Source organism: Salvelinus namaycush, chromosome 35, assembly GCF_016432855.1.
Source record: "Salvelinus namaycush isolate Seneca chromosome 35, SaNama_1.0, whole genome shotgun sequence".
Taxonomy (NCBI): domain Eukaryota; kingdom Metazoa; phylum Chordata; class Actinopteri; order Salmoniformes; family Salmonidae; genus Salvelinus; species Salvelinus namaycush.
The window spans coordinates 17,472,792-17,491,960 of NC_052341.1; the positions used below are offsets into that span (position 1 = coordinate 17,472,792).

The 19,169-nt window shown below is 44.6% G+C and overlaps 1 protein-coding gene across 1 annotated transcript in view; it reads left to right on the forward strand.

The window, feature by feature from the left end:
- The window catches only part of arfgef3 (ARFGEF family member 3), a 40,910-nt gene that overhangs the window by 7,896 nt on the left and 13,845 nt on the right, over positions 1 to 19,169 (forward strand). The window contains 13 exon segments of the mRNA XM_038974760.1: positions 4,076 to 4,244; positions 5,303 to 5,387; positions 5,703 to 5,807; positions 6,053 to 6,383; positions 6,571 to 6,683; positions 6,858 to 7,834; positions 8,014 to 8,180; positions 8,389 to 8,554; positions 8,716 to 8,823; positions 16,208 to 16,423; positions 16,856 to 16,966; positions 17,192 to 17,342; positions 17,554 to 17,841. Coding sequence (XP_038830688.1) covers positions 4,076 to 4,244; positions 5,303 to 5,387; positions 5,703 to 5,807; positions 6,053 to 6,383; positions 6,571 to 6,683; positions 6,858 to 7,834; positions 8,014 to 8,180; positions 8,389 to 8,554; positions 8,716 to 8,823; positions 16,208 to 16,423; positions 16,856 to 16,966; positions 17,192 to 17,342; positions 17,554 to 17,841 — 2,987 coding nt within the window.

Genomic DNA, 19,169 nt, shown 5'->3' on the forward strand with positions numbered 1-19,169 from the left:
TAATCAAACCCAGAAGTGCTGATGCTCCAGATACTCAACTAGTCTAAAGAAGACCAGTTTTATTGCTTTAATCAGCACAACAGTTTTCAGCTGTGCTAACATAATTGGAAAAGGGTTTTCTAATGATCAATTAGCCTTTTAAAATGACAAACTTGGATTAGCTAACACAACGTGCCATTGGAACATAGGAGTGATGGTTGCTGATAATGGGCCTCTGTACGCCTATGTAGATATTCCATAAATCAGCCGTTTCCAGCTACAATAGGCATTTACACATTAACAATGTCTACACTATTTCTGATCAACTTGATGTTATTTTAATGGACAAATAATGTGCTTTTCTTTCAACAATTTTTATTTTTGTGTGTATGTGTGTGTATATATATATAGAATGACACAAATATTAATTTTCACAAAGTATGCTGCCTCAGTTTGTATGATGGCAATTTGCATATACTCCAGAATGGTATGAAGAGTGATCAGATTAATTGCAATGTCCCTCTTTGCCATGCAAATTAACTGAGTCCCCCCAAAAACATTTCCACTGCATTTCAGCCCTGCCACAAAAGGACCAGCTGACATGTCAGTGATTCTCTCGTTAACACAGGTGTGAGTGTCAACGAGAACAAGGCTGGAGATCACTCTGTCATGCTGATTGAGTTCGATTAACAGACTGGAAGATTCAAAAGGAGGGTTTGTGCTTGGAATCATTGTCCTTCCTCTGTCAGCCATGGTTACCTGCAAGGAAACACGTGCCGTCATCATTGCTTTGCACAAAAAGGGCTTCACCGGCAAGGATATTTCTGCCAGTAAGATTGCACCTAAATCAACCATTTATCGGATCATCAAGAACTTGGAGAGCAGTTCAATTGTTGTGAAGAAGGCTTCAGGGTGCCCAAGAAAGTCCAGCAAGCGCCAGGACCGTCTCCTAAAGTTGATTCAGCTGCGGGATCGGGGCACCACCAGTACAGAGCTTGCTCAGGAATGGCAGCAGGCAGGGGCAGCAGGCAGCGTGCATCTGCACGCACAGTGAGATGAAGACTTTTGGAGGATGGCCTGGTGTCAAGAAGGGCAGCAAAGAAGCCACTTCTCTCCAGGAAAAACATCAGGGACAGACTGATATTCTGCAAAAGGTACAGGGATTGGACCGCTGAGGACTGGGGTAAAGTCATTTTCTCTGATGAATCCCCTTTTCGATTGTTTGGGGCATCCGGAGAAGACAAGGTGAGCGCTACCATCAATCCTGTGTCATGCCAACAGTAAAGCATCCTGAGACCATTCATGTGTGGGGTTGCTTCTCAACCAAGGGACTGGGCTCACTCACAATTTTGCCTAAGAACACAGCCATGAATTAAGAATGGTACCAAGCATCCAGGAACAGTTTGGTGACGAACAATGCCTTTTCCAGCATGATGGAGCACCTTGACATAAGGCAAAAGTGATAACTAAGTGGCTCGGGGAACAAAACATAGATATTTTGGGTCCATGGCCAGGAAACTCCCCAGACCTTAATCCCATTGAGAACTTGTGGTCAATCCTCAAGAGGCGGGTGGACAAACAAAAACCCACAAACTCCAAGCATTGATTATGCAAGACTGGGCTGCCATCAGTCAGGATGTGGCCCAGAAGTTAGTTGACAGCATGCCAGGGCGGATTGCAGAGGTCTTGAAAAAGAAGGGTCAACACTGCAAATATTGACTCTTTGCATCAACTTCATGTAATTGTCAATAAAAGCCTTTGACACTTATGAAACGCTTGTAATTATACTTCAGTATTCCATAGTAACATCTGACAAAAATATCTAAAGACACTGAAGCAGCAGACTTTGTGAAAATTATTATTTGTGTCATTCTCCAAACTTTTGGCCACAACTGTATATTCGTTTTTTAATATTCCATCATTAATAATTAATATGCTTAATAATGGCAACAGTTCTTGCAAAGGATTGTTACATATCACCAGGATTGCCATTGCATTACATTTTTGTCAAGCAATTATTATTTTAGAAAACAATTATTGTGATTCATCCTATATTGTACCTAACATCCCTAGCAAAAAGATGTTGTCTTTTATTATCAGATCTACTGGTCTGGGGTCAGGTTGACCAGGATTCAAAGAGTGACGCATGTTTAATGTATTTGTTATACACAGAACTAACAGATGCATATCTTTGGGATCATCACTTTTCTTTGTGTCAACACACTCCTTGAGATGTGACCTTGACTATGACTATACTTCATGATGCAGTACCCCAAAGAAAGACGTTTCTTTTTAGAGAACAACAGAGTTGATATTTGGAATCAGATTTAAGGAACTGAAGTTGCCTTCTGACCTTTGACCTTAGTACCTGGAGCCCCGCTGAACTGGTCTGGTCACTTCATTTATATAGTCATTGGTCTAGGCGGTCATCTCATAATTGGACTGACCAAGCTATTAAAGTCTTATTTTAGTCGTATAGTTGATTCATACCATGAATCACTGCTCAGGATGGATTACAAATGCACAAGGATTACTCTTGGTTAACAGAAACGTAAGTAATGCAGTTGCCTTTCACATTTTAATCTGCATGTTAATTACCAGAGCGACTGGGAGTCTTATTTTAGATTGGATCCAGCAGATAAGGTGTGAACGATGAGACAGAACACTTTTCCACTCTGTTCTATCTCACCTGCCGGATAACTACTCTGAATGGTGACACCTACTTTTATTGTACCAGAGGAGAGGGTTAAGAGAAAGTTCCAGTTTTATTTGCTGGGCCTCTAGCTGTGTGTCATCTAGTGATGGGGGAAACATTTATACAGTTACATATCGGGATATTATTTTTGACGATATATCATATTGACAATATCGCAATATTATGTTTGCGCTTGTTAGCTGTACCTGTACCAAAACTCCAGTATTTTTCCTTCATAGCTTGTTCTCCATCTTCTTTTTAAATAGGGAGCCAATTAGTTTTCAGTACTTTTATTTCCATGACTGATCAAAACTATTTTTCTCCTGGCTCTCTTGTTCCTCTTCAGCAGACATATGGTGAGCAACATGTTTGGAACATCGAATCTCTATACATACAGTATAGAATCGTGAGAATCACAATACATATAATATTGGCACCAAAGTATTGTGATAACATCGTATCTTAAGGTCCCTAGCAATTCCCAGCCCTAGTGTCATCCTCCGTATGCCACAGAGACCAGCTTTCAGAGGCGGTCATAATTCAATTAGCCACTGGGATGTCATGTAGATTTATATAGAGTGGGAAGAAATGAAAAGTGTGAAGTGACGGAAAGCAATTATGTCCTATACTGTCTCCTTAGGGCTTGGCATCTCACTTGCTTTAATTCAATTTGGCTATCGCACATTTTTATAAAAAAATTAATACATTTTACCCCCTTTTTCTCCCCAATTTCGTGGTATCCAATTGTTAGTAGTTACTGTCTTATCGCTACAACTTCCGTACGGGCTCGGGAGAGACGAAGGTCGAGAGCCATGCGTCCTCCGAAACCCAACCAAGCCGCACTGCTTCTTAACACAGCGCGCATCCAACCCGGAAGACAGCCGCACCAATGTGTCGGAGGAAACACCGTATGAATGCACCAATTTGTAAGTCGCTCTGGATAAGAGCGTCTGCTAAATGACTTAAATGTAAATGTAAATGTACACCTAGCAACCTGGTCAGCGTGCACTGCGCCCGGCCCGCCACAGGAGTCGCTAGTGCGCGATGAGACAAGGATATCCCTACCGGCCAAACCCTCCCTAACCCGGACGACGCTAGGCCAATTGTGCGTCGCCCCGTGGACCTCCCGGTCGCGGCCGGCTGCGACAGAGCCTGGGCTCGAACCCAGAGTCTCTGGTGGCACAGCTAGCACTGCGATGCAGTGCCTTAGACCACTGCGCCACCCGGGAGGCACGCACAGTGTTGTTTTAAAGATTACATTTTCATTCGCTCCTGAGGTCAGATTTTCTTCAGTCAGCTAGCTTTTTCTTGAAAGAGGTTTTACCTTCATTTATAGTCGTTGGGTGTAACGGTAAGCCCCCTGCTATGTTGTAATGTGTGTGTGTGTGTCCTGTTTTCTAGGTGTGTATCGAGACGTACATGTCCAGCTGTCACCAGCGCAGCATCAACACGGCCGTGAGGGCCACCCTCAGCCAGATCCTGGGGGACCTCGCCCTGCAGCTCAGACACAGACAGGTCAGCCACCCCAGGCACCTTTGACCTCTTACATTATCACCCACTCAGACTAGAAGCAAATTGAATGAATATAGGTTGGGTGGGGAGGGGAGGGGTTCTAGAGTGAGGCACATCTTCATTTCACACTTGAGAGCTCATACGAGAGCTTGTAATCACCTCATTAAATGGCTACATAAAATACAGTACTGTGTTCTATACATTTTGGCAGACTGTTGTACTGCTGTGATTATAAGAATCACTAATAAGATCACAAACGCTTTGAATATGCATGGGAATGCATTGCATGCATAATCATAGATGAAGTGAAGCCACCATACAGTGTCTGAAATTCTATACTATTGTCTTGTGGGTCTCTGCAGGGAGTGGATGGAGAAGACCCACCAGTGCCCGCACACCAGCGCAGAGGTACTTTATAGCCCTGTTATATAGCAAAAGCCTTCACTGCCCTTCGCATGCCAGGTGGAATATACCTCCACAGGGACTATAATGTCCCTTTTTATGAAGCAGTGATTACAGGTTGTTTAGACATCACACGTCTTTTACTGCAAGGCTGGGTGATTCATACCTCGAGTCCACGTCTAAAAGTGTGAGAGATGAGACTTACGAGGGGTTGGTGCAGTGTGTCTTGTGGTTCAACTGTTCTGTCAGACCTGGGTCAAATGCATTTGTAAAACAGAGCTGCGTTTCATTTAGTTTGCCCTGGACAATGCACCCAATGGAATAGTCCCAAAAGTTCAAACTCCAAACTTGGAATCACTATAAAGGAAAAAACGCATCTCTTCCTTGCACCATACTGTACAGCAGGGCTCTCCAACTCTGTTCCTGGGGAGCTATTCTCCTATAGGTTTTTGCTCCAACCCTAGTTGTAACTAACCTGATTCAGCTTATCAACTAGATAATTATTAGAATCAGGTGGGCTAGATGAGGGTTGGAGTGACAATCTAGAGGACGGTAGCTCCAATGTTCCCAAAAGTTCAAATGCCAAGCTTGGAATCGCACCTCAAATGCTTAAGTATTTAACATAGTTAACCTATATATAAGGTATGTTATCAGTTGCATTTGTTCTCCTGAGTGTGATGTCTAGGTAATGGTTGTTGGCCTGTATGTTTTTAGATGTGTCTCCCACTGCACAGTCCCTGTGTGATGACGTTGTGACTGTGATAACCGTCTTCTGCGAGAAGCTAGAGGGGGTTGACCAGTAAGAATGATTCTTTATGCAGAGTTTATAGCCCTGAACTGTATGTTTTTCTCTCATCCGGAGAACACATCATTCCTCCCACCTTGTCTACCCTGCTAGCTGTTTTAAAGGTCACCTCTACAAAGCATGATTCAGTTTTACAGCATTGTTTTATAGAGATGTTTCTTGCTTGGCTTTTATTAAGGTGAGACACTGAGGCTGCATCCCAAATGCCATTCCATTCATAGTGCACTATTGACCAGCACCCATAGGGAATAGGGTGCAATTTGGGATAAAAGCCTGAGACTCAGACTAATGGCCTGTTTGTTTTCACAGTGAGAACCAGCTGCTCCAGCTGCTCTACCTAGAGTGTATCCTGTCCATGCTCAGCAGCTGTCCTCCCACCATGCACCTGAACAGAGGCTTCACAGACCTGATCTGGTAAGGCCTGGCTGTGGCTAACACATACAGTATACTGACAGTCACGCTGCCCTGTCTGAATACCTGCTTCCTTATCAGTCTGATTTCTTATCTTGAGGGGACCCTATATACGGTCTTCATAATACATACATGGCACATTCATAAGCAGAACATGAGCACTTCATAAAGTATGCTCCTTCAAGTAAAGTGTTACCATATTATCTGTCTACATAAAACATGTGACATGTCTTGTCCCTTGCTCTCAGGAAGCAACTTTGTCCGTCGTTGGTGGTGATCATGGGAAACCCTGTGAACGACAAGACCATCACCTCGGCCCACGGCCATGGAGGGGGGTGTCAGGATCCAGACCCCTCTCTAGGTGGTGTGTCTGACCAGGGCCGGGGATCCGGCTGCTCCTCCACCACCCCGGCCATGATCGGCCCGGTAGTGCGGACCATCTGCTACGTGGCTGCTGAGCTGGTGCGCCTGGTGGGCTGTGTGGAGTCCATGAAGCCTGTTCTGCAGTCGCTGTACCACCGCATCCTGCTCTATCCCCCCCCACAGCACCGTGTGGAGGCCATCAAGATCATGAAGGAGGTGGTCAGAGCCCCAGACTCCTCACTGTTCACCAGTCACCTCAAATCCCCTAACATAATGTTTATAGAGCAATCAATTGAATTAGACAGTGGAATGTTGCTGCTTTATCGACAGAACCAGTTTGAGTGTTGCAGAAGGGATGCAATGAACAAAAATGAACCAAAGTGTCTTTGTATGCGTTTTGTAGATTCTGGGAAGTCCTCAGCGCTTGTTTGACCTGGCTGGTCCCTGTGTTATAGAGCCTGAGTCTAGGAAAAGGTCCTTCTCCAAGAGGAAGTCTCACCTGGACCTGCTCAAATTGTGAGGACCCACATTCTCTTATTTTATTTACCGGTATAACCTTGTGAACCCAAATATATGCGTCTACCTGCTGTATAATCCTGTAACCCATACATCATGTACTATAGTGAAAAGGAAGTAGTACTGTTGTAAACTGGTACATAGTGTTTATGATGTGTTTGTGTGTGCCTACAGGGTGATGGATGGCATGACAGAGGCCTGTATGAAGGGGGGCATCGAGGCCTGTTACTCCTCAGTGGCGTGTGCCTGTGCCCTCCTGGGAGCTCTGGATGAGTTGAGTCATGGGCGTGGCCTACAGTCAGAACAGGCCCGCATGCTGCTGCGCCGATTGGACGAGCTGAAAGAGGGGGCAGAATCCACGCGGGAGTCCATGGAGATCAATGAGGCGGACTTCCGCTGGCAGCGCCACGTCCTCTCGTCTGAGCACGCACCCTCTGAGCCCTCTGCCACCTCCGCCACAGAGCGCAGCCCTGACATCAGCATCAGCGTCACCACAGATACGGGCAAGACCACTCTGGATGGGGAGCTGGGACAGACCACTCTGGATGGGGAGCTGGGACAGACCACTCCAGAGGGGCAGGAGTGTGGTGAAGAACCCCGGCTGCCTTCGCCTTCCTCCTGCGGGCCAGACGCTGACCCTGAGCTACGCCCCTGTGTGAGGGAGCCAGGCGCCGAGCCCGGAGGACCCCCAGACGTGGTGCAGCGCAGCCACGCGCTGGTCTACCCCGACATCACTAACTTCCTGTCCGTGGATGCCCGGGCGCACCCTCACAGCTCGCGCTACAGCGAGAGCAACTTCAGTGTGGATGAGGGGGAGATGTCGCGCACTGAGTTTGATTCATGTGACCAGTACTCCATGGCGGCGGAGAAGGACTCGGGCCGCTCGGATGTGTCAGACATGGGCTCTGATAACTGCTCTCTGGCCGACGAGGAGCAGACACCCAGGGATTGTCCCGGTCATCGCTCCCTGAGGACAGCAGCCCTTTCCCTGAAGCTACTGAAGAACCAGGAGGCTGACCAGCAGAGCGCCCGGCTCTTTGTCCAGTCTCTGGCCGGCCTGCTGCCTCGCCTGCTGGGGATGCACAGCACGACAGACGTGGACACGTCCCTGCAGAACTTCTCCTCCACATTCTGCTCTGGCCTACAGGCGGGTAAGCGATACAGAGAGAGAGAGGAGATTAAGGGAGATGGCATGAGACAATGAAGTGAGATAACATCAGATATCTGTGTATTTTAAGTCTTATGGGGATACGAGGTAAGATAATTGTCTTAATTGTCCTAGTTTCATCAATGGTTTCTATTTGACCCTGTATCTGACCCTCTCTCCCAGGTGGCATCCATTCACCAGGCTATGAGGGCAGTGAGAACCTGAACTGTCAGGCCCTGATGAACGCTGACGGCCTTTACCTGGTCTCCTACTACGCCTTGCTCCTCAGCCTCAAACTCTGCTGCCAGGACTACTACCGCAGGAGGCCCATGCCTGTACTGGTCAGCCTGGTGAGTGGTGGTTGTGGAGTCAATGTGTTGGCACACTAACGCTGACATCCCCTGTGTATGGTAGAGAGGAAGCCTGAAGACAAGTGTTGTGATCAGCTGAACATGATATAGTACTGTAGCCAATTATTTTGTTTATGCGGTTTATATATTTTAAAACGATCCCACCAGGCCTCATAGTATCCCCATTGAATTCTCTCTCCTGCTGCAGAAAGAGTTTGTTCGTCTCATCCAGAGCAGTGGGGTGCTGGTGGTGCTGTCTCAGGCCTGGATCGAGGAGCTCTACCTCCAGGTTCTGGACAGGAACTTGCTGGGGGAGGCTGGCTACTGGGGCTCACCAGAGGAACACTCCTTACCCCTCATCACCATGCTAACTGGTAGGATGGGACACAGCTCTCCCACACTGTTTTATTCATGATGATTCTTTATATGTCAACATATAAATATTAACATAATGCTCCTTTGGGTCTTTGAAATGTTCTGCTATGTTTTTATTACGGCTCTCATCACGTTGTGTCCTCTGTCTGTCTCTGGTCAGACATCGATGGGCTGGGCAGTAGTGCCATCGGAGGTCAGCTGATCCGTAAGGCCAACACACAGTCCCCCTTCAGCTGTGACAAGAGTGGCAGTGACACCCTCATGGCAGGTACTGACACCCCCAGGTACTGACACCACCAGGTACCCCCAGCTGTCCTTTCTGAGTCGCTTTGCCAAGGCAGTTTGACTATATTGCTTCGATATTTAGGCATATTGTAGTGTGTATTTTTTTGCTTTATTCAAACATCGGGGGAGATAGATTAGGAGGAGACAGTGGGAAGGGTGGAGACAGGGACTGAACCCTGGTCTCTGGGGTTGCATACATGTGCCTAGATCAGGGTTTCCCAAACTCGGGTCCTTGGGATTCCAAGGGGTGCACTACACAGCTGATTCAAATAATCAACTAGTCATCAAACTTTGATCATTTGAAATAGCTGTGGAGTGTTAGGGCAAAAACCAAAATGTGCACCCCTTGGGGTCACGAGGAGCAAGTTTGGGAAACGCTGGCCTAGATGCTGTACTCTACATGGAGAGAGAAATATATTGTTCTCCTTGTGTCCCTCACAGGAGAGAGAATGGAGAGCTGCCAGCATCTGCCTACCTCTTTTATTACCACTGAGAACAAAAGATGCACCATCGAGCACTCGAGCAACCTCGTTACCATGGCAACCACGGCTGAGTTGCCCATTAGGCTTTTAAAGCTTTCATGTAATAAGCTAGCTATGTACACATAATCAACAGGGACGACTATATTAACATGGAACGGAGAATAGGGACCGTTGTCAGTTCTACTTATTTCCCTGTATGAAATGTTATTGTCACAGAGTGCCTTTTTATAGTGCTTAAATCTCTCAAGGTGTCTAACGGGACTGTTGTTTACTGCCTGTCTGTTCACTGCCTCTCAGCAAATAAGGCCACAGCACATTACAGAGCTGCTGAGTCAATACACAGATAGATGTAGTGTAGGTTCTGTCTTAACTCCCATTGGTGCTTTTAAAGGCATGGGGTCTTTGTCAAAACATGTTGATGTACTGTATGCTGTTTTAAGGGTCTGACTCAACCCCATTGTGCTGCAGCATAGGTCTTGGTCAATACAAAGATGACGGTCTGACTTACTCAACCTTCCTTCATACTGTATTATGCTTAGTTTTTGATCAATCGTCTACACAGCTGTACTACTTATGCTGTCTAGAATTCTTAGTTGCTACACACATTTTTTTACTTTATATTAATGATATGCTGTCGTGGCCAAAAGTATTGAGAATGACACAAATATACATTTTCAAAGTTTGCTGTCTTTAGATATTTTTGTCAGATGTTACTATGGAATACTGAAGTATAATTACAAGCATTTCATAAGTGTCAAAGGCTTTTATTGACAATTACATGAAGTTGATGCAAAGAGTCAATATTTGCAGTGTTGATCCTTCTTTTTCAAGATCTCTGCAATCCGCCCTGGCATGCTGTCAATTAACTTCTGGGCCACATCCTGACTGATGGCAGAACATTCTTGCATAATCAATGCTTGGAGTTTGTCAGAAATTGTGGGTTTTTGTTTGTCCACCTGCCTCTTGGGGATTGACCACAAGTTTTCAATGGGATTAAGGTCTGGGGAGTTTCCTGGCCATGGACCCAAAATATCTATGTTTTGTTCCCCGAGCCACTTAGTTATCACTTTTGCCTTCTGTCAAGGTGCTCCATCATATTGGAAAAGGCATTGTTTGTCACCAAACTGTTCCTGGATGGTTGGGAGAAGTTGCTCTGGGAGGATGTGTTGGTACCATTCTTTATTAATGGCTGTGTTCTTAGGCAAAAATGTAAGTGAGCCCAGTCCCTTGGCTGAGAAGCAACCCCACATATGAATGGTCTCAGGATGCTTTACTGTTGGCATGACACAGGACTGATGGTAGCGCTCACCTTGTCTTCTCCGGACAAGCTTTTTCCCGGATGCCCCAAACAATCGGAAAGGGGATTCATCAGAGAAAATTACTTTACCCCAGTCCTCAGCAGTCCAATCACTGTACCTTTTGCAGAATATCAGTCTGTCCCTGATGTTTTTCCTGGAGAGAAGTGGCTTCTTTGCTGCCCTTCTTGACACCAGGCCATCCTCAAAGTCTTCGCCTCACTGTGTGTGCAGATGCACTCACACCTGGCTGCTGCCATTCCTGAGCAAGCTCTGTACTGGTGGTGCCCCGATCCCGCAGCTGAATCAAATTTGGGAGAAGGTCCTGGCGCTTGCTGGACTTTCTTGGGCGCCCTGAAGCCTTCTTCACAACAATTGAACCGCTCTCCTTGAAGTTCTTGATGATCCGATAAATGGTTGATTTAGGTGCAATCTTACAGGAAGCCATATCCTTGCCTGTGAAGCCCTTTTTGTGCAAAGCAATGATGATGGAACGTGTTTCCTTACAGGTAACCATGTTTGACAGACTATGAACAATGATTTCGAGCACCACCCTCCTTTTGAAGCTTCCAGTCTGTTATTCGAACTCAATCAGCATGACAGAGTGATCTCCAGCCTTGTCCTCGTCAACACTCACACCTGTGTTAACGAGAGAATCACTGACATGATGTCAGCTGGTCCTTTTGTGGCAGGGCTGAAATGTTTTTTTTTTGGTATTCAGTTAATTTGCATGACAAAGAGGGACTTTGCAATTAATTGCAATTCATCTGATCACTCTTCATAACATTCTGGAGTATATGCCAATTGCCACTGAGGCAGCAGACTTTGTGAAAATTAATTTTTGTGTCATTCTCAAAACTTTTGGCCACAACTGTACAGTACCAGTCAAAAGTTTGGACACACCTACTCATTCAAGGGTTTTTTCTTTATTTTTACTATTTTCTACATTGCAGAATAATACTGACGACATCAAAACTATGAAATAACACATGGATTCATGTTGTAACCAAAAGAGTGTTCAACAAATCTAAATAGCCACCGTTTGCCTTGATGACAGCTTTGAACACTCTTGGCATTCTCTCAACCAGCTTCATGAGGAAGGCTTTTCCAACAGTCTTGAAGGAGTTCCCACATGCTGAGAACCTGCTGGCTGCTTTTCCTTCACTCTGTGGTCCAACTCATCCCACACCATCTCAATTGGGTTGAGGTCAGGTGATTGTGGAGGCCAAGACATCTGATGCAGCACTCCATCATTCTCCTTGGTCAAATAGCCCTTACACAGCCTGGAGGTGTGTTTTGGGTCATTGTGCTGTTGAAAAACAAATTACCTTCCCACTAAGCGCAAACCAGATTGGATGGCGTATCGCTGCAGAATACTATGGATCCATGCTGGTTAAGTGTGTCTTGAATTCTAAATAAATCACTGACAGTGTCACCAGCAAAGCACCAACACACCATTTGCTCCATGCTTCACGGTGGGAACCACACATGCAGAGATCATCCGTTCATCTACTCTGCGGAGGTTGGAACCAAAAATCGCAAATTTGGACTCCAGACCAAAGGACAGATTTCCACCGGTTTAATGTCCATTGCTTATGTTTCTTGGCCCAAGCAAGTCTCTTCTTATTAGTGTTCTTTAGTAGTGGTTTCTTTTCAGCAATTCGACCATGAAGGCCTGATTTCATGCAGTCCACTGAACAGTTGATGTTGATGTCTGTTACTTGAACTCTGAAGCATTTATTTGGGCTGCAATCTGAGGTGCAGTTAACTCCAATGGATTTATCCTCTGCAGCAGAGGTAACTCTGGGGCTTCCTTTCCTGTGGCGGTCCTCATGAGCCAGTTTCATCATAGGGCTTGATTGTTTTTGCGACTGTGCTTGAAGAAACTTTCAAAGTTCTTAATGTTCCGACCTTCATGTCTTAAAGTAATGATGGACTGTCGTTTCTCTTTGATTATTTGAGCTGTTCTTGACATAATATGGACTTGGTATTTTACCAAATAGGGATATCTTCTGTATACCACCTCTACCTTGTCACAACACAACTGATTGGCTCAAACGCATTGAGGAAAGAAATTCCACAAATTAACTTTTAACAAGGCACACCTGTTAATTGAAATGCATTCTGCATCTTGCCTATGCCGTTTGGCCATCACTCATTCATATATTTTTATGTACATATTCTTATTCATTCCTTCACACTTGTGTGTGTGTATAAGGTAGTTGTTGTGAAATTGTCAGGTTAGATTACTTAGATATTACTGCATGGTCGGAACTAGAAGCACAAGCATTTCTCGACACTCGCATTAACATCTGCTAACCATGTGTATGTGACAAATACAATTTCATTTTATTCAATTCCAGGTGACTACCTCATGAAGCTGGTTGAGATAATACAAAGAGTGTGCAAAGCTGTCATCAAGGCAAAGGGTTGCTACTTTGAAGAATCTCAAATATATTTAGATTTGTTTAACACTTTTCTGGGTTACTACATGATTCCATATGTGTTATTTAATAGTTTGTCTTCACTATTATTCTACATTGTAGAAAATAGTAAAAATAAAGAAAAACCCTTGAATGAGTAGGTGTCCAAACTTTTGACTGGTACTGTACATTGCATTTGGAAAGTATTCAGACCCCTAGACTTTTCCCACATTGTTATGTTACAGCCTTAATCTAAAATTTATTGAATTGTTTTTTTTCAATCAACACACAGTGCCCCATAATGACAAAGCAAGAACTGTTTTTTTTCCTTCATTTTTGCAAATCTATAAAAACTTAACCTGAAATATCACATTTACATAAGTATTCAGACCCTTTACTCAGTAGTTAGTTGTAGCACCTTTGGCAATGATTACCGTTTTGGGTAAGACGCTACAAGCTTGGCAGACCTGTATTTGGAGAGTTTCTCCCATTTCTTCTCTGCAGATCTTCACAAGCTTTGTCAGGTTGCATAGAGAGTCACTGCAGTTATTTTCTGGTCTCTCCAGAGAGGTTCTATCGGGTTCAAATCCGGGCTTTGGCTTGGCCACTCGAACACTCGGAGACTTATCCCAAAGCCACACCTGCGTTGTCTTTGCTCTGTGCTTAGGTGAACCTTTGCCCCAGTCTGAGGTCCTGAGTGCTCTGGAGCAGGTTTTCATGAAGGATCTCTCTGTACTTTGCTCCGTTCATCTTTCCCTCGATCCTGACTCGTCTCCCAGTCCCTGCCTCTGAAAATATCCCCACAGCATTATGCTGCCACCACCATGCTTCACTATAGGGATGGTGCCAGGTTTCCTCCTGACGTGACGCTTGGCATTCAGGACAAAAAGTTTGATCTTGGTTTCATCAGACCAGAGAATCTTGTTTCTCACGGTCTGAGTCCTTTCAGTGCCTTTTTGCAAACTCCAAGCGGGCTGTCATGTGCCTTTTACTGAGGAGTGGCTTCTGTCTGGTCACTCTACCATAAAGGCCTGATTGGTGGAGTGCTGCAGAGATGGTTGTGCTTCTGGAAGTTTCTCCCATCTCCAGAGGAGCTCTGTCAGTGACCATCGGGTTCTCGGTCACCTTTCTGACCAAGGCTCTTCTCCCCTGATTGCTCAGTTTGGGCGGGTAGACAGCTCTAGGAAGCCTCTTGGTGGTTCCAATCTTCTTCCATTTAAGAATGATGGAGGCCACTGTGTTCTTGGGGACCTTCAATGCTGCCAAAATTTTGTGGTACCCTTCCACAGATCTGTGCTTGTCTCTGAGCTCTACAGACAATTCCTTTGACCTCGTGACTTGGTTTTTGTCCTGACATGCACTGTCAACTGTGGGACCTTATATAGACAGGTGTGTGTGTGCCTTTCCAAATCATGTCCAATCAATTTAATTTACTACAGATGGACTCCAAGTTGTAGAAATATCTCAAGGAGGATCAATAGAAACAGGATGCACCAGAGCTTAATTTCGAGTCTCATAGCAAAGGGTCTGAATACCTATGTAAAAAAAGTTATTTTTGTTTTTTATGTAATAAATTTGCAACAAAAAAAATAAAACCTGTTTTTGCTTTGCCATTATGGATTATTGTGTGTAGATTGATGGAAAAAAAAAATATTTAATCAATTTTAGTATAAGGCTGTAACGTAATAAAATGTGGAAGAAGTGAAGGGATCTGAATACTTTCAGAATACACTGTACACCCATTGATTCTTGAAGAATACAACGCATAAATGAGCTTACTTCAACAGTCACCTCATCAGAACCAAAAATATATATATTTTTTACTCCAATGTTTGTTAATAATGTTGATGTAAACAAACACTGTATAGCCTCAAAGAATGCCTGTTAGTGATCCCGTTAGCAGGATAGATTTGACAACATCCAGTGTAATTGCAGAGCTCCAAATTCAAACTACAGAAATATCAATATTCAAGATTCACGAATATAAAAGTGTAATACATCAAAATTAAGCTTAACTTCTTCTTAATCCAGCCGCAGTGTCAGATTTGAAAAAGGCTTTACGGCGAAAGCAGACCATGCGATTATCTGAGGACAGCGCCCCGCATACAAACACATGAATCATTTTCAACCAGGCAGGTGGCGACACAAAAGTCAGAAATAACGGTATAATAAATGCCTTTGAAGATCTTCTTTTTGCAATCCCAAATGTCTCAGTGACACAATGAATGGTTGTTTTGTTCGATAAATTCCTTCTTTATATCCCCAAAATGTCCATTTATTTGGCGCGTTTGATTCAGAAATACACCGGTTCCAACATGACTACAAATTACCTAATAAGTTACCTGTAAACTTGGTCCTAACATTTCAAACAACATTCCTAATCCAACCTCCTAAAACATAAATAATCGATCGAATTTAAGACGGGATAAACTGTTTCCAATACCGGATAAAAACAACGTGAAGCGCGTTCCAGTTCATGCGCACCAACATTAGAGTCCACCTGGAGTGACACTTACAAAGAACAGCCATATTTCTTCATTTCTCAAAAGAAAAACATCAAACAATTTCTAAAGACTGTTGACATCTAGTGGAAGCCATAGGAGCTGCAACCAGGTTCCTATTAAATAGGGCTTCCCATAGAAAAACATTGGGAAATACTATGACCTCAATTCCCCCCCCCCCCCCCCGGATGGTTTGTCCTCGGAGTTTTGCCTTCCAAATCAGTTCTGTTATACTCACAGACATTATTGTAACAGTTTTAGAAACTTTAGAGTGTTTTCTATCCAAATCTACCAATTATATGCATATCCTAGGTTCTGGGCCTGAGTAACAGGCAGTTTACTTTGGGCACGCTTTTCATCAGGATGTGAAAATACTGCCCCCTATCCCTAATAAGTTTTAAACTATAATTATTTTATATTGTGAATGGTCAGTTCTTCACCCTAGCTCTGTCTATGAATTTGAGAATGTTTACATTTCTGCAGGCCCATCTCTGTTTAGTTTTTTTTACCAAAACAGAGGCAGGGTGACCCTTTCAGCTGCAGATTCTAGCTTTAAGGGTCTGACCCAACCCCCATTTGATCCTGTTTCATACATATTGTCTTGGTCAATGCACAGATAAGCGTCTGGCTCACTCACTCACTCAACATTCATTCATATTATTTCAGGCATAGTGTTTGCTCGCTACATCCTGATGGGCTGCTGGAAGAACCTGATGGACACCCTGTCCACCCCCCTGACGGGACGCATGGCGGGCAGCTCCAAGGGCCTGGCCTTCATGCTGGGGTCTGAGGGGCTGAAGGAGCAGAGCCAGAGGGAGAGAGACACCATCTGTCTCAGCCTGGATGGACTACGCAAGGCAGCCGGACTCAGTTGTGCTCTAGGTAACAGGACCCAACATCATGGTGACCGTGGATAAGGCCTGCCTGACTGAATATAATCTTCAACAGGAAGCGTTTAGTTAACCCATTAGCTAGTGTGTTTAGATCAGAGGCTGGCTGGGTCAAAGGCTCAAAGTATTTGAAAGAACCAAAACGATTTGATCCCAGGTCTGGTTTAGATGTGTTTAGTACAAAAACATCACGTTTTGAGAGAATCAAACTCAAGCACAGGTTTTGCTTAGAATTTGAGCAATATCTGAATACTTCATAGGTCTATTTGTGTAGCTATTGAAATGTCCGTGAAAACGTATATGAATCAGGACCGTATAATGATAAAGTATTGGCCTGGTGTTCTGTGACCGGTGCCGTAGGCCCTTTCAGCCCAGCTTGTCTTTGATTACCATCAGCTCTAATGAATATTCATGCATTCTCTAGGTGTGGCTGCCAATTGTGCCTCGGCTCTGGCCCAGATGGCGGCAGCCTCGTGTGTGCAGGAGGAGAAGGAGGAGAGGGAGGTGGGCGAGTCTGGAGATGCCATCACACAAGGTACTTACAGCACACCACATAACATACTGTACAAAGGGATTAACTTGCCTTTTTCAAACACACATACCGTACATTACTGTGCAAGACACATAGAGGATAAAGAATCCCTCCATTTCAGAAAAGATCCCATAGTTACATGGTCACATTTTGAGTTTTTGATACGGTGCTAGCTAGAGTGCTGGGATCTGATCTGATCCTGTGTCTGTTGGGTGTGTGTGTTCCCAGTCAAGCAGCGTGTGGAGCAGAAGCTGGAGCAGATGGGACGTCCTCAGGGGGTGCGGCTGCACACGGCCCATGTGCTCTGCATGGAGGCCATCCTCAACGTAGGCCTGGAGATGGGCAGCCACAACCAGGACTGCTGGCCCCACGTCTTCAGGTAATACAGCCAAGCTGTGGCAGGGCAGGCGATGCAGAGATCAAAGTCAAAACCCTCTCCATAACCACTGAGAAAAAGGCATGACAGCATATTACATTGGATTCTCGGTACAGTTGCAGCCACAGGTTACTAACACTCATCTATAATGTGAACTCTCATCTGTAACGACACACTGAACAATACAGTAGCGTATCGGTCTCTGTCTACCCAGGGTGAGCGAATATGTCAGCTCTCTGGAGCACAGCCACTTCAGCGATGGCAGCTCCCAGGCCACCATGACCATCACCCAGGCCCAGCAGGCTGTAGACCTTGGGCTGGATTTGTGCGGCGAGCCTAGTCCGGACAGAGATCTGGCCCTCAGCAGCCAGCCGGTCATCCAGCCCCAGTCCATCCAGGAGCTGCTAAGGGAGGGTAGAGGGGGGAAAGGCCTGGACCGTAGCCTGATGACTGGGACCAGCGCATCCAAGGCCGTCTGCACCCTATCTACACAGGCAGACAGGTACTGCAGTATAGGCTACAGAACTGCCTGAATAGCATACTAAGTTTCATATTCTCCTCTCGCTCTCTTTTTCATTGACTTTCATGCCTGAATAGCAATATGAAACAAACAATATAGTTATTGTTGACTGACTAGGCTGAAATACAAAAGTTGTAATTTAAGTCAGTGAAAGAAACAGCACCCCATGTTAAATGGCCACCTGGTGGCAGTGTGGTACATGAAAGTATTTCACTGTATTTGACCCAGACCAGTATGTGATTTGGTACTCTTGATTGTACAAATTAAGAGTCACATGGTCATGCAGCACTTTCTCTTCTGGACATAGGCCAATTACACATGGATAAGTTATAGCCTGCAGTCAGGGCCAGATTTAAGAAATCATCATGAAGCGACACACAGATTTGTACAATATTCGGAGGAAATATAAACTGTATATTATAGGGTACAATAAGCGGCTAAATACACTTTCCAGTGTCACACTGTCTCACCTAATGAAGAAGATGAAGCTGTAGGCTACTCACTGGTGATGGGCTCGTCGGGGCAATAGCATATCTCATGATAAACTACTTTGAAAAACAGTGCTGCTGAAAATTGGGAGTTGTTGAGAAACATTTTTTCCTATTGGTTCTACAGAAAGATTAGTCTTCTCTTTTCAGCGGTAGGCATTTGCTTTTCAAACTGTATGTGTTTCCCGCAATTGTATTTTGAAATTTGCAAAAGGCAAACTGACAGCCGCAACCAACCATATAAATATAATCCATAGATGGCAGTTCCCATTCAAGTCAGGTCTGGCAGCCATTGCTAGTGTATCCATGAGTTTAACAGTCAAATTGCCAGAGTTAGATGTTCCAAAACCCTTCTATGGATTATATGTCTATGGTCACAATGCAACAAACTGTCCTATATTTGGCGCCGCATGCAGCACAAATTGCGACCTTCCCGACTGTAAGCATACCGGTAACTTCCAAAATAAAGGAAACACTTGAGTAAATGAGGAATAGAAAGTATACAGTATGTTATGTGTGGAGTGCAATTTCCTGCCATGGTTTAGGTCCTCTTGTAGAATCTATGCCAAGGCTCTTTGACGCTGTTCTGGCAGCCCGTGGTGGCCCAACACCCTTTTAAGACATTTTAAGTGTTTTGTTTGTTTTGGAAGTTACCTGTATGTGCCTGTGATAAAACTTTGTCCCCAGTTTTTTTATTTTTTTATTTTATTTTTTATTTTTTTAGCTATTGGTCCTCTGTGGCTAAATTATGCTCTCTGGTGTATTTTGAACGTTCAAAGTGGGCTTCTGTGGTTGGATAAAAATAAATAAACCATTTTTTTT